The 15927-nt window shown below is 38.9% G+C and overlaps 1 protein-coding gene across 1 annotated transcript in view; it reads right to left on the reverse strand.

The window, feature by feature from the left end:
* Positions 1-15927, reverse strand: part of kif5ab (kinesin family member 5A, b) — a gene marked incomplete at both ends in the record, with an annotated part of 36344 nt that overhangs the window by 9950 nt on the left and 10467 nt on the right. Inside the window, 14 exons of the mRNA XM_079432843.1 lie at positions 474-620; positions 1550-1756; positions 3511-3579; positions 3722-3894; positions 4671-4819; positions 5248-5396; positions 6191-6295; positions 7865-7989; positions 8207-8294; positions 9400-9455; positions 13791-13839; positions 13960-14064; positions 14270-14343; positions 15267-15354. Coding sequence (XP_079288969.1) covers positions 474-620; positions 1550-1756; positions 3511-3579; positions 3722-3894; positions 4671-4819; positions 5248-5396; positions 6191-6295; positions 7865-7989; positions 8207-8294; positions 9400-9455; positions 13791-13839; positions 13960-14064; positions 14270-14343; positions 15267-15354 — 1584 coding nt within the window. The remainder of the gene's footprint in view (positions 1-473; positions 621-1549; positions 1757-3510; positions 3580-3721; positions 3895-4670; positions 4820-5247; positions 5397-6190; positions 6296-7864; positions 7990-8206; positions 8295-9399; positions 9456-13790; positions 13840-13959; positions 14065-14269; positions 14344-15266; positions 15355-15927) is intronic.

The following is a 15927-nucleotide window of genomic DNA, read 5'->3' on the forward strand; positions in this document are numbered from 1 at the left end:
AAGTAAGAATAACAAAAACACAACAAAATTACTAAAACGTTAATTAGAATTTAATTCAAAATATTAAAAACTATAATAGTACATTTATAATAAATAATGACAGAATATTCATTTTGGGATGAATATTGATTTCTATTTGTTTCATTTCCTGATTGTTAATATCTACACTGTTCTGTATCTTATATTTATTATCACTTATTTCTATTATTATCTTAGATTTTCTATTGCTTTTATTTTATTTGTCAATTATATGTATTTACGTCATTTCCAGTAATGTCAATTTTCTTTAGGCCTATTTTTTAGCCCAACTTTGGCAATACAAATGTGCATAATTGCAATGAATTTAAATGAGAGAGAAAAGGCAAATCAGATAAATGACAAGAACACAAACTCTTCTAATATTCCAGTTCCAGATCATGTCAGTGGAGAAGCGTTTCTTCAGACATCACACACTCGTTCACACACTCGCTCACCAGTCTGAGGTCTCCGTTTCCCAGAATGAAGCTGAAGTCGTTGAGATCCTTCATCAGAGTGTTTAACACCTCAGTGATGCGCTTCCTCTGCTGGCCGCTCACTTCCTGTAGCCGGGAAAACTCTGCCTCCAAACACATCAGATCCGACTGAGAGAAGACAGAATTAGAGCTCAAATCAGCAGCGTGATTATACATTATTCACTGCATGGAAACAGACTTAAATGAATGGATCACTGATGATTTCATGAGCAGCTGAAGGAAGGCAGTTCCAGCTAACATTACTGCTGGTGTTTATATCATTATAGGTCTTCCTTTACTGCTCAATGAATATTATGACCAGCTTGCAAAGCACTAAAGACAGTAATAATAAAACTTGTGTAATAAATTATATTATTTGTACTATAGATCTGGGGAAACAACATTTTATACCCCTTATTCTTGGAATAAGTACGTTTTTAAGCCTCTTCTGCTCACCAAGGTTGCAATTATTTGATAAAAAATACAGTAACTACAATAAAAATTTGTGAAAAAAAAGCTATTTCTATGTGAATATATGTTAAAATATAATATTTCTGTGATGCGCAGCTGTATTTTCAGCATCATTACTCCAGTCTTCAGTGTCACATGATCTTCAGAAATCATAATAATATACTGATTTACTGCTCAACAAACATTTCTGATTATTATCAATGATGAAAACAGTTGTGCTGCACAATATTTTGGTGGAAACTGTGATATATTTTATTTTTCAGGATTCACAGATGAATAGAAAGTTCAAAAGAACAGCATTTATTTGAAATTGAAAACTTGTAACATAAATGTCTTCACTGTCACTTTTGATCAATTTAATGAGTCCTTAATGAATAAAAGTATTAATTTAAGAGTTTTGAATGGTAGCTTAAATTTGAGAAACAGGCAGGAATGAATGAGTAAAAGACAAGAGAATATTCAGCTCTGTGGAATATGTAGGTAATTATGAAGAAAAAGCTCATGAGATCAAAGCAGAACATGTGGCTCCTCAAACCAAACAGCATGTGCTGTATTAAGGTATTTTTTTGAAGGGCTAGTTTGCGTACGGTTTTATGCGACAGCTCCTCGATGAGGCGTCTGTTGTGGATCCTCGTGTCCTCGGCCTCCTGACTCTTCTGGTCGTAGTTCAGAGCGAGCTCCTCCAGCGCCTGCAGAACCTCCTTCACCTCGGCCTTCGCGCTGTCGCTGTTCACTTGAAGACGACTCAACTCGCACTGCACACGCTCACCATCTCCACGCGACGACGCTAGCAGCTAAACACACACACACACACACACACACACACACACACACTGAGCATGCAGTTTCCCTGACCTACTTTACACAACAAGACTTAATTCATCCACTATGCAGTTTTATCTTCATGTAGTGGGCATTTTGGGAATATTACACTAGCACACTACTCATACTATTTTTGTAGTATGCATACTGTGCACAATATGTGAGTTTTCTGTATGCAGTACATTCTGCACAGTATGCAATATGTAGTATGATATTATTCCAGTAGCTGAATCTGGAATATTACACTAGCATACTACTCATACTTATTTTTTGAAGTATGCATACTGTGCTCAATATGTAAATTTTCCATATGCATGGAATATTTAAAAAGTATGCATTACATTCTGCACAATGAGCAATATGCTAGTATTACAGTGTATACAGTTACTGAATCCGGAACATTACACTAGCATACTACTCATACCGTTTTTGCAGTATGCATACTGTGCACAATATGTCAGTTTTCTGTATGCAGTACATTCTGCACAGTATGCAATATGTAGTATGATATTATTCCAGTAGCTGAATCTGGAATATTACACTAGCATACTACTCATACTTATTTTTTTGCAGTATGCATACTACACACAATATCTGAATTGTCCGTATGCATGAAATATATAAAAAGTATGGATTACATTCTGTGCAATGTATTCCATTGTATACAGTTACTGACTCTAAAATTTACTAGCATACTACTCATACTTATTTTTTCCAGTATGCATACTGCGCATAATATGTAAATGTTCCGTATGCATGGAGTATTAAAAAAGTATGCATTACATTCTGCGCAATGAGCAATATGCTAGTATTCCAGTGTATACAGTTACTGAATCCAGAACATTACACTAGCATACTACTATTTTTAAGCATGCATACTGTTCACAATATGTAAGTTTTCTGTATGCAGTACATTCTGCACAATATGTGATATGTAGTATGCTATTTCATTAATAGCTAAATCTGGAATATTATACTAGCATACTACTCATACTATTTTTGCAATATACTGTGCACAGTATGTGAATTTTCTGTATGCATGGAAAACTAAAAAAAGTATGCAGTACATTCTGAGCAGTATGCAATATGCAGTATGCTAGTATTCCAGTGCATACAGTAGCTGAATCCAGAAGAGCATACTACCATACTGCTTGTACTATTTTTGCAGTATGCATTCTGTGCACAATATGTCAATTTTCTGCATACATGGAGTACTAAAAAGAGTATGAAGTACATTCTCTGTACATTCTCAAAAGTATGCAGTATGCAATGTGAAGTATGCTAGTATTCCAATGTATACAGTGTCTGAATCCGGAATATTATACTGCCATACTACTCTGTTTTTGTAGTATGCCTGCCGTACACTGTATGTACATTTTCTGTATACATGGAATCCTAAAAAAGTATGCAGTCCATTCTTCACAGTATATAATGAGTACTGTAGTATGCTATTATTCTAGTAGCTGAATCTGGAATATTACACTACCATACTATTCATACTGATTTTGCAGTATACATTGTGTGCACAATATGTGAATTGTCTGTATGCATGGAGTACTAAAAAAATATGCAATGCATTTTGCACAGTTTGCAATGTGCAAAATGCTTCTTTTCCAGTCTATACAGTGGCATAATGTCGAGTATTTCACTACCATACTACTCATATTATTTTTGCCATGTATATAGTTGTGGTAGTATGCAAATATGATTTCAGCAAGTGTTTTACCTCTTCTTGATCCAGCATTTGCTCCTTCAGTTTTTCCACCAGCTGACACTGTAGATTAATCTCATCGTCCTGTCAGAGAGAAAACAATCAATCAGAAAGTCCATTTTTCCATGCGTTGTTTACTCCTATCTTTCTGTGTGTGTGTGTGTGTGTGTGTGTGTGTGTGAGTGTGTGTGTGTGTGTGTGTGTGTGTGGGGGCGCTCCCTCATACCTTGTCGTCGAGCTGTTTGTAGAGTTTGCGGATCTCTTCCTCATATTTGAGCTTGTGTTCCTCTGGGATTCGCTCACACACACCGCTGCTCTGATTGTCTAAAGCTGCGTCTTCACTGACATCAGATTCGACAGGAATCACAGCCATAAGATCCAGCGGCGTGACAGACTCACCTGCAGCACAATCACACACTCATTTACCACATTTACTATAGTAAAATCAGAAGACTTTATTCTGGGATTTCCTTTAAACGGTGTAATCATTCTCATTTTATTGAATTACCTTGGTTTTACTAGTTTTACTTTAGCAACTCTTGCATCAGTTACTTCTAATGTGGTAGTACCATGGTATTTTTTTAGTAAGTGGTCTAAAAACATGGTATTTCCATTGTAAACACCAATAAAATACATTTATTAAAAATTATTATTTTCTCATGTTGCATTTCTGAAAACCCATGGTATTCCCATAATAAATGTAAAAGATAAGTAAAGATCATGTTCCATGAAGATATTTAGTAAATTTCCTACTGTAAATATATCTCAACTTCATTTTTGATTAGTAATATGCATTGCTAAGAACTTCATTTGAACAACTTTAAAGGAGATTTTCTCAATATTTAGACTTTTTTGCTCCCTCAGATTCCAGATTTTCTAATAGTTGTATCTCAGACAAATATTGTCCTATCATAACAAACCATACATCAATGGAAAGCTTATTTATACAGATTCAGATGATGTATAAATCTCAATTTCAAAAAACTGACCCTTATGACTGGTTTTGTGCTCCAGGGTCACATATGTGTGATAAATCATAGTATTATCATGGAGCATGTCCAAAACACTCATGGTGTTTTTTCATGAGTAAAGAGTAGCTGTAGTGACTGAACTTCTGAAGAAACCTTTGAGTGTTTTTTGTGTCAGAAAGAGAGAAATAATGCATATTTCCTCACTGTTACGCCAGTGGTTAAGCTCCGCCTCCAGTCTCTGGATGTTCTCTTTCAGGTTCTTGTTCTTCTCCTTCTCTTTCTCATATTTCCTCTTCCACTGCTCTGCCGTCAGCTCCAGGTTCACAGACGCCGTGTTCTTGATGGTCTTTGCTCTGAGACACAGAGAGTGTGTGTGTGAGTGAGTGATGGATGTGTGTGTGTGTGTGTGTGTGTGTCAGTGTTGCCTACTATTTTTCAGGGGAAGTTGCTAAAGGAAGGTCAATTTGTTGTTAAATGACGTTGCGATGCAAACTAAAAAAATAGTGCATAATATATTAAAATATAAATAACTGTATTTTTAAATACAACATTGAATTATTGAACACTTACACATCTTTTTTTATTCACTAGTAAACTATACATTCTATACATTCATGTGTGTGTGTGTGTGTGTGGGTGTGTGTGTGTGTGTGTGTGTGTGTCTAAGTGTGTGGGTGTGTGTGTGTGTGTGTGTGTGTGTGTGTTTGTGTGTGTGTGTGTGTGTGTGTGTGTGTGTGTGTGTGTGTGTGTGTGTGTGTGTGTTTGCGTGTCTGTGTGTTACCGTTGTCCGAACATCAGGGTGGATTTGGTCTCGGCGTCGTTGAAGGCTGAAGGAGAGCAGCAGATGAACATGGTGGTTCTGCAGTTTCCTCCCAGAGAGTCCTGCAGGATCCGCGTCATCTTACTGTCTCGATACGGCACGTGCGTCTTCTGCTCACACACAGCACAGAGTTATTAACAGTGTTGGAGAGAAACTAGTTGCATGTAACTAAATTAAGTAATTGTAAAATAAGGTAACACTTTATTTTAAGGTGTCCTTGTTACACATTACATGTTTTTACTATTATAATAACAATTAATTATGCATAAATACATGCAAGTAACCCTAAACCAAACCCTAATCATAACCCTAACCATATAGTATACATGTAGTTAATTAATATGACTCCGTACTTAAATGTATAATTACACTGTAAGAAGGACACCTTAAAATAAAGTGTAACCCAAAATAAATATAACTGTGATAGATATGCATAGATTTGATTTAAAAAAATTTTTTTATGATTTTAAATCTATATTTAACCTCAGAATAATCTCAAAGTAAATAGAGGTGCTAAAGTCTGATTTTGTGGTGGCTGTGCTTTAAACTAAATGATTATAATCTTAATTCAAGTGATGAAGGATTTTGAAAGTCTGTCAGTAATCAGTGTTGAGAACTACTGTAAGGTTAACCCGGCCTGCTTTAAATGTTTCAAAATGATTAACAGTTGAAAACATTAGAAATTTTGAAAAGTAATCAAAAAGTAATCAAATGTTGCCAGTTACATTTCTTTAATAAAGTAATTGAAGGAGTTACACTACTTATTGCATTTTAAATTGGGTAACTTGTAATCTGTAACCTATTACATTCCCAAAGTATCCTTCCCAACAGTGGTTATTAAATGGGTTAAGCAATAATTTCATGCATGTTATGTTTGTAGTAGTTACATGCAGCTGTGACTCACGGTTCCTTCAGCCAGAGCTGATATGACGTTCCCGAGTGCAGACAGAGACTTGTTGATGTTCTTGGCTTCATCCAGGACGGCTCCTTCTGCACCTGTCTTACTCACCTGACCAACACACACAGATTCATGGTTTTGCTGATGTTCACATAAACTGTGTAAATTCCAGTGTAAAGTGTAGCTAATTTCAGAATATTGCACTAGCATACTACCTGTACTGTTTGTGCAGCATGCATACTGTACACAATGTGAATTGTCTGTATGCATGTAGTACTAAAATGTTTGCAGTACACTATATGCAATATGCATTATGCTGGTATTCCAGTGCATACAGTGGCTGAATCTGGAATAGCCATACTACTTATACTATTTTTGTAATATGCATACTGTGCACATTATGTGTAGTACAATATGCATTTTGTGCAGTATGCACAATGCAGTATGCTAGTATTAAAGTGTACTGTATACAGTGGCTGAATCCACAATATAACACTAGAATACTACTCATACTATTTTTGTAGTATGCATACCATGCACAATATGTGATTTTCTTTGTATGCATAGAGTACTAAGAAGTTTGCGGTACACTAGCTGCAGTATGCATTATGCTAGTATTCCAGTGCATACAGTGGCTGAATCTGGAATAGCATGATACCATACCATTTATACAATTTTTGCAGAAAATTTTTTGTATGCATGGAATATTAAAAATAATTATGCAGCATATTTTGTGCAGTATGCATTATGCTAGTATTCCAGTGTAAACAGTGGCTGAATCCATAATATTACACTAGAATACCACTCATACTATTTTTGCAATATACATATTGTGCAAATATGCAAATTTTCAGTATGCATGGAATGTTAACTAGTATGTAGTACATTCTGCACAGTATGCTAGTATTCCAGTGCATACCGTGGCTGAATCTGGAACATTACACTAGCATACTACTCTTAATATTTTTACAGTATGCATACTGTGCACAACGTGAATTTCATTAGCCATGTTTCCATCCGAATTTGCTAATCTCATATATGCGAAAATATTGGAATATTGCATAAAACATTTGCGAATAAATCCCATCCAATGTGTTCAAAAGAACAAAATCATCAGTTTCTGAGAAACTGGTGCAATGTGTAAAATAATAAAGCCACTGTGACTTTTCTTTTCCTACATAATAAATTATTTGTGTCTCAGAACGTGCAGGTGAAATGCAATAGCAATCTCTGTCATGTTATCTTGTGTTCGGATGCCTGATGTTCGGGACTCACTCTTGTGAGACAGTTAATTATATCAAATGATTTTGGTGACAGACTTTGATTCAGGCAATACAAAATTAATAAAACAACATTTGAGACTGTGTGTGATGAGATCGGTCCACTGGTTAGTCAAAGTCATGTGAGTTTTTTGATGCATATCAAGTAATTTATTCAGTAAATGTTTTTACATTGAAGTTTATGTGCATGCCTACTTTTCAGGTGCATATGTTTTTATGCACATCTTGGCATTTCCATCCAGCGACTTTTTGTGCAATACCCCAAAACTCGCATTAAAATACGAGCATGAAAACACAGTTATTGACATGTTTGAGCCATGAATGAGATCTCATTAGTGATTGTTCTTTCCTACAGGTGGACACACTCGTGAAGCTGAAGGATGTCAGAGTCTTAAAGCACCTTCTCGCTCCCGGCCAGATCCACCAGGTAAAGTTTCCCGCAGAGCTTCTGCTCGGTCTCCACGTGCTCCTGCTTGATGTTGATGAGGAATATGCTGTGGCTCCTGGAGCTGTGCTCATTCATATCTGACACACGACAGCACAGCAGTCAGATCATTTGATTCCTAACTTTATATTGCATTCATGCATTTGGCAGACGTTTTTATCTGAAGTGACTTGCATTGCATTGAAGGTGTGCATGTGATCAGTTTATGCATTCGCTGGGATTCAAACCCATAACCTGCTGTTTGAGTTATAGCAATGCTTCTGTGCTTTTCTGTTAGTGTGTCTTAGAGAAACTCACTTGTAACAGCGACATGGCGGTTGGCTTTGCCTTCATCAATAACATCCATCACTTCTTCAGGACTGGAGACGAAACGTTCAGTACAGCCCTGTACAGCACACACACACACACACACACACACACACACACTGAATGTGATGGCTAGTCTTTATCTAATAATAGCAGGTGCTCTCTGAGATCTCATGGTTCTTTCACTGTCAATCTCTCATCAGTAATCACAGCTAAACTGACACAAGATGAATTCATAAAACGAATCTGTTATCAGTCAACACGTCCATTCTGAAATGATTCCCATCATGTGCGTCACTGCTTCATATTACAGGTTTAAATAGCATCATATATGGTATATTATCATATCAATAGAGGAGAACAACTGCACCCTCACCTAAGCATAGGCTGTATATTATCATATATCAAATCATATAAGATATGTGATGAAATATTATGTTGCTGTACTCGGTCACATATGTATGTGGTCCAATATAACATGTTTATGATTTGTAATATGATTTGATATTATATACGGTATATGATACAGTATGATGATACCATATATGATATGGGATATGATACTATATGATTTAATATATGATATGATTAATATGATGCCTCAAGCATGGCTCCTATATAAGATATATAATATTATAACACTATATCATACAATATATGTTATGATTTGATATGATATGATAAAATACTATGGGATAGATGATGATTACGTTTGATATGATATTAGATAATAAGATATATGATGTGATAAGATAAAATATATGATGATACCATATATGATATGATATATGATATGGGATATGATAAAAGATTATGATACTATACGATTTAATATATGATATGATTAATATGATGCCTCAAGCATGGCGCCTACATGTGATATATACAACATACAATATTATGATAGTATATGATGCAATATATGATATGAGATAATAAGATATATGATGTGATATGATAAAATATATGATACAGTATATGATGCCATATGATGATGTATACATTATTATGATACTATATGATATAATATAATATATGATATGATTTGATATAATACAATATATCATACATGGCATGAAATGTTGGAATGAATTTTTGGACAGGACGAAGTTTTGAGTTCTGAAAGTGACTCATTTATTTGAGGAAGGTTTGATTGCTGCTGATCTCAGTGTGATTCAGCTCACCTTCACATAGGGAACTCGGTTCTTGTCTTCATGCACGGACAGGTTTGTCTTACTCACTGAGAGAAAGAGAGAGAAAGAGAGGCGGATGAGAGTCAAAGAACAAAAGACAGAATTGGACATGCACTGCAAAAGCAGAAAGAACAAAGAAAAGAGACTTAACCCCCCCCAAAAAAAAGCGACACGAGGATGAGTAAATGACAGACTCTTCATTTTTGCCTGAATTATCCCTTTAATAAGCACATGCACATGTGATGCACAGACAGTCCTCGTAGTTTATTATGACACTTCAATGATGTAACGACCCTTTGAGACACGCACTGAATGTAATCTAACACACACACACACTAGTGAGAAACTTCATATGAGTCTCGGCAGATATGAAAGCGCATATGTGAACGTCAGTTTCCTTTTAATCAAATATAGATAGAGCGAAACTGACGTCATCTCATCTCCTCAGTGCCTGCCGATCTCTATCTGTCTGTTCTCTTCTGCTTTCATTACTCCTCTCTCTCGCTCTCTCTCTCTCTCTCTCTCTCTCTCTCTCTCTCTGTCTGTCTCTCTCTCTCTGTCTGTCTCTCTCTCTCTCTCTCTCTGTCTGTCTGTCTCTCTCTCTCGCTGTCTACAGGTATTTTCCCACATTGTTCAGAGACTCAGCGATCGCAGCTGAATACAGATAAGTGTCCAATCCATCCAATCAGAACGCAGCAAAATGACACAGATGGACACATGTGTAAGTATTCATAGATGTGAACACAAACACTCTTATTTAATACTCAAATGCTGAAAATAAAGCAGCTTGAGGTGGTCGCAGGTCTTAGCTGGTTGATCCTAAACCTGCTGGGAGCATCAAACCTTACACAACTTAAGCTTGTTTCTCAGCAGGGGTTAATACCATTCAAAAGTTTGGGATCGGTAATGTTTCTGAAAGAAGTCTCTTCTGCTCACCAAGGCTGCATTTATTTGATCAAAAATGCTGTAAAAATAGTTAAATATTATTACGAATAAAAATATCTGTTCCTGCGTCAAAATGCTATGGGAACACCTCCAGCGTGACCGAGCTCTGAATACATGTGTAATCTGTCCAATGGAAGGGCGAGACGTCACGGGCGGGTGACGTAATCGACCAGGAAGCATAAAAGCACGTGCGGTGGAGCCGGTGTCAGCTTTTTGTCATTCAGCAACCGCTACTCTGTGTGTGTGTCTGTCGATCTGTGTTGTGAGTCTTATTTAGTGTTGTTTGTCCCTAAGCACAATCATTTGAAATAAGCGCCACAATATGTGTAAGCACTTGGGCGAGAGCAGATCGCATTACAGGCTGTATGTTCCTCCCTGCAACGTTATATCACTGCTGAGGATACACACAGTCCGTGTGTGGTCTGCTTGAGAGTCAGTTCTCGAGGGAGCTGACTGCCCGCTTTGTGAGTGTTTGTCACTGCGTCTGCTTGCTCTCGGAAGGCTCTCTTTGAGGAGTGAGCTTTCACTCGCGTTCCTCGCGGTGCCGGTCCCGCTTCTGCCGAAGAACAAGAAAAAAAGGCGGAGCGGCGGCTGCACTCGTGGGAATCGCACATGGATCAGGTGGAGGGATGGAGACGGGCGAGTCCCTATCTTCTTCTCCCATCAGATCCAGCGCCCGCCCCGCGGTTTCTTCCCCCAGAGAGAGGGCTCGACGCTCCGCTTGTCTTCTTCTGAGGAGGTGGACGTGTAGGACATCGATGAGCTTTGTAAAGTTGCAGTGTTCGCACAAGCATATTATGAATGACGACATCATTATATTCGCGCTGTCAGCTCTAAAGATAAAGGGCTGATTATGCTTCTCCCCGCTGTAAGATCTCGCGGTTCCGGTTCGCCACTGCTGAGGCATGGCGGCGAGTGAGATCGCGGGTTCGCCCCATCTCCACCTGCATTCCCCAGATCTCCCACTCTCGCTCGGGGCTGGAAGCCTGCGGTGCGGTTCTTCCCCCTTTGAATGAGAGCTCGCTGTTGCAGCGCGCGTTGCCGAGGCGACCGCGTGCATTACGTCATTCTCATTCTTATTATGAATCCTTTTCATATCAGACCGTGTTCACTCGTCTGGCTGTCTTTCTGCATTTAATTTTGAGGAATTAATTTATGTATTTCATCTAACTAGGAGAAGTTAGATGTGTGTATATATGTATACATATACATATATGTGTATATAGGAGCATCTTGGGACTTTTCTCGAGTGAGGTTGGGGTTGAGTTCACCGGTTGGGGTGCGGTCATGAGTTTGCCACCCTGCCCGCGGTCTGTGGAGTGGCCGCCATCTGACATGGCATATCAATTGGCTGGAGATGCTGGCCGTGTTTCGAGCACTCAAACACTTCCTACCAGACTTAAGAGACCACCACGTGTTGGTGCGCACTGACAGCACGTCGGTGGTCTCGTACATAAACCACCAGGGAGGTCTGCGGTCACGACCCTTGTACAAGCTGGCGCACCAGATCCTTGTGTGGTCCCAGGGCAAACTCCTATCATTAAGAGCAGTGCACATTCCTGGGCATCTCAATGTGGGAGCAGACGTTCTGTCGAGACAGGGGCCGAGGCCCGGGGAACAGATGCTTCACCTCAAGGTGGTGAAGCAGATATGGAGAGTGTTTGGCCAGGCACAGGTGGACCTGTTTGCGACTATAGAGTCAGTTCAATGTCCCCTCTGGTTCTCTCTGACTCTTCCAGCTCCTCTAGGACTGGATGCTATGGTGCAGGCTTCGTCTGTACGCTTTTCCCCCTATCGCTCTGCTCCCGGGAGTTCTGGCGAGAGTGCGCCGGGACAAGGTCAGTCTACTACTGGTAGTGCCGTTCTGGCCGGGCCGAGTATGGTTCTCGGACCTGATTTCTCTCCTCGACAGCACTCCATGGGAGATTCCCGTCAGGGGAGATCTCCTCTCACAGGCGGGGGGCACAATCGTCCACCCTCGCCCGGAGCTGTGGAAGCTGTGGGTGTGGCCACTGAGGGGACACAGCTCATAGCTTCCGGTCTCTCAACTGAGGTTGCTGAGACCATCCTCCAATCCAGAGCTCCCTCTACGAGGAAACTGTACGCCCTGAAGTGGAAGCTCTTCACTTCATGGTGCGGAGGTTGCCAGCTCGACCCAGCTAACTGCCCGATTAGTACAGTTCTGGAGTTCGTGCAGGCCTGTTCCTCCGCAGGGTTAACCCACTCCACCCTGAGGGTCTACGTGGCGACTATATCGGCCTACCACGCCCTTCTCGGTGGCATTTCAGTGGGTAGACACCCCCTAGTACAGGTTTCTTCCAGAGGCTGAGGCGTCTGGCCAGAGAGCTTATGCTATGTGGTGGATCAGGATGCTATTCCATAGCCTCGAGTCCTCTGCTCTCCCCTTTCCTAGGGATCAAGACTCACTTCTTAGAAGTTGGCCTTTGGGACGCAGGCCCCGCCGACTTTACCCACTCGTGGCCCTTTTTCTCTCGCCCTCGTTGTGCTCCCGAGGGATACACACAGGGCAGGAACTTGGAAGTCTGGCGGCGTGGGCATCTCGTTCCCCTAGCGTTTTCAACGCAGCTCGAGTTCCTGAAGGGGGACGTCTCAGGTTACGTATGTAACCATGGCTCCCCGAAGGGAACGAGACGCTGCGTCTCGAAGGCCACACTTCCGGCATCCCTGACAGCGCTTGCTTCATTCCTAGAAGCCGATGCCGGCTCCGCCGCACATGCTTTTATGCTTCCTGGTCAATTACGTCACCCGCCCGTGACGTCTCGCCCTTCCATTGGACAGATTACACATGTATTCAGAGCGCGGTCACGCTGGAGGTGTTCCCCTAGCGTTTTCGACGCAGCGTCTCGTTCCCTTCGGGGAACCATGGTTACATACGTAACCGGAGACGTTTTCTATTTGAATATCTCTTAAACTGTAATTTATTTCTGTGATCTGCAGCTGTATTTTCAGCATCATTACTCCAGTCTTCAGAGTCACATGATCTTCAGAAATCATTATAATATACTGATTTACTGCTCAACAAACATTTCTGATTATTATCAATGTTGAAAACAGTTGTGCTGCTTCATATTTTTGTAGAAACCGTGATATATTTTATTTTTCAAGATTCACAGATGAATAGAAAGTTCAAAAGAGCATCATTTATTTGAAATAGAAATCTTTTGCAACATTATAAATGTCTTTACTGTCACTTTTGATCAATTTAATGCATTCTTGATCAGTAAAAGTAAATAAAAATGCTATTATTTTTATAATAAATAATACCCACAAAAATAAATATCAATGCATTTTAAATACAGCAAAGCCCGTTTACATTATATTGAGGGGGGAAATGCTTTAAAATGATTCTCTGGAGTATGTGAATCACACACAGGCCTGTATATAGGTCGACTCGAGACAAAACACACTGAACTCACCGTCAAGTAGGTCACGGATTTTATCCATGTAGATTTCAAAATAGGACACCTTGAGAGAGAAACAAGAACAGCTGATGAGGTGGAAATATCTGAGAACATTTCATTCCTTCACTCGAAAACAGAATGATCTGTAAGTATAAACGTCTTGATATTGTGCTGTTATTATCACCTTAATGTGGAACTCGAGGTTTTCGTCCATGGTGTAAATGTGGTTAAAAATGTCTTCAGCGATCCTCGGGATGATTCCCCTTCCGTCAGGATCGTGCAGTTTTCCCTGAGAGAGAGAGAAAGCAGTCAGTACACTTTAATCGTGTTTTATTGTACTTTATTGTGAACATTCTGCTAAATGTCTTCTTTTGTGTTGCAGAGAATAAAGAAAGTTTCAGAGTTTTGGAGCAACATGAGGGTGAATATATCTTCATTTCTGAGCGAACTGTTCTTTAATAATGAGCCAAGAGCAGTGTAGAGAACTGTTTTACCTCCATAGTGTAGGTTTTACCAGATGATGTCTGTCCGTACGCAAAGATGGTGCCGTTATAACCTCCCAGAACATCTGTGGAGAGAGAAACACTAAATCAACACGGAAAAGGGCTAGAGGTTTCATTGCATCCCCAACAGCCCTTAGAAACAATGTGGATTTACTTTGAAACTGTAACATATTCAGATATAAGTGCAGCCTGCGCAGGACGATGATACATCATCAATGTGTTACAGGAAATAAAATAGAAACATTTGCTGATTTAGTTGCTATAGCACAAAATGTCAAATATTAAAAGAAGCCTTTTACAGAATGTCTTCTGATATAATTATTAAAAGGGTCATTAATGAAAAATTCTAAAACAACTATTCTATTTAAAATTGTTTTTAAATATTTAATATTGTCAAATTAGTATTTATAATTTAGTTGAATAACTGAATAATTGAAGACAGACAAAGCAGAATCCCAATAAATGAGATTCATCTGAAAGGTAAAATATATTAATTGACGACATGTCATAATAACAGCACTATGAATGCAAATTTAATGATTTTACTCAGTTTTAATGAAAGTGAAGATGTTTGAATTTTTTTTTTACATATAATTCATGGAAATATTAAATAATCCATTATTTTGTATTAAATTTTGTATTCAAATAAAAAAGTATTAAATAAATTTTTTTTAAAACTTTATAATTTCACTTCAAATTAAAAACTTTTATTAATGTTTATAACTTTTAAAAATGTTTACCTCATTAATGAACAGACACAAAAACTTTGATATTCATCACAATACGTCACAGATCACTATTTTCCACAAAATTAAATCAGTTAACCTCAAAACTTTTTCGACTGACTAAATCTGACAAATGTTGATATTCAGATAAATACAATCATCTTTATTTATAAGGAATAATGTGTGCTATATAATATTTTGACAGTTATTTATATCAGTTATAGACAGTTATTTATATTATATATACCTATCTACACACTCACCTTTGACAATCTGTTTAGCACAGGTGTTGTACACCTGCTCCTGTGTGCAATTCGTGGGAAAAACTTTGTCAAAAACATACGGCTTCCCCTGTAAGACACAAACACATACACAATTATATGTTCAGATTTTAGTTTAACCTTTAGAGTCACTATAAATATTCATTGGTACAGGTAGCCCCGGGGCTATCACTGCAGTTATACAACACACTCTTCCCATACAGCAGAGCTGCCTGTTATAATTGGACATGAAAGCAATTAGAGGTGAAAAACATGAAGCTCTTCAGTCAGTGATTAGCCCCTCTCTGCTGTTCCCATGAGCTTTTCCTCAGAAGAGCATCAACGTCTCCAGAGCAGACACACACCTGAAGAGTCTCTACACACACATTATAAGCAGTCAGACGCAGTGTGTGTTTGTGATGACAGAACACTGAACCTTTGCTTTCAGCTCTCAGAGAGTTCCTCGCGTCTTAAAATAGAGCGTCACACTGCTTTATGTCAGTCTGTGCTTGCAGGAATCACAACGAGCGTCATTAAACAAGAGCACACAGTGTTTATGGCTGAAATCTGTGTTGTGATGAGAGAGAGTCTGCGGCGCTGAGATAATCAACACGTCCCCATATGTGTGCATGTGTTTTAATAATATGACGACTGCCCAGAGTAA

The sequence above is a fragment of the Barbus barbus genome (assembly GCF_936440315.1).
Source record: "Barbus barbus genome assembly, chromosome: 13".
Lineage (NCBI taxonomy): Eukaryota > Metazoa > Chordata > Actinopteri > Cypriniformes > Cyprinidae > Barbus > Barbus barbus.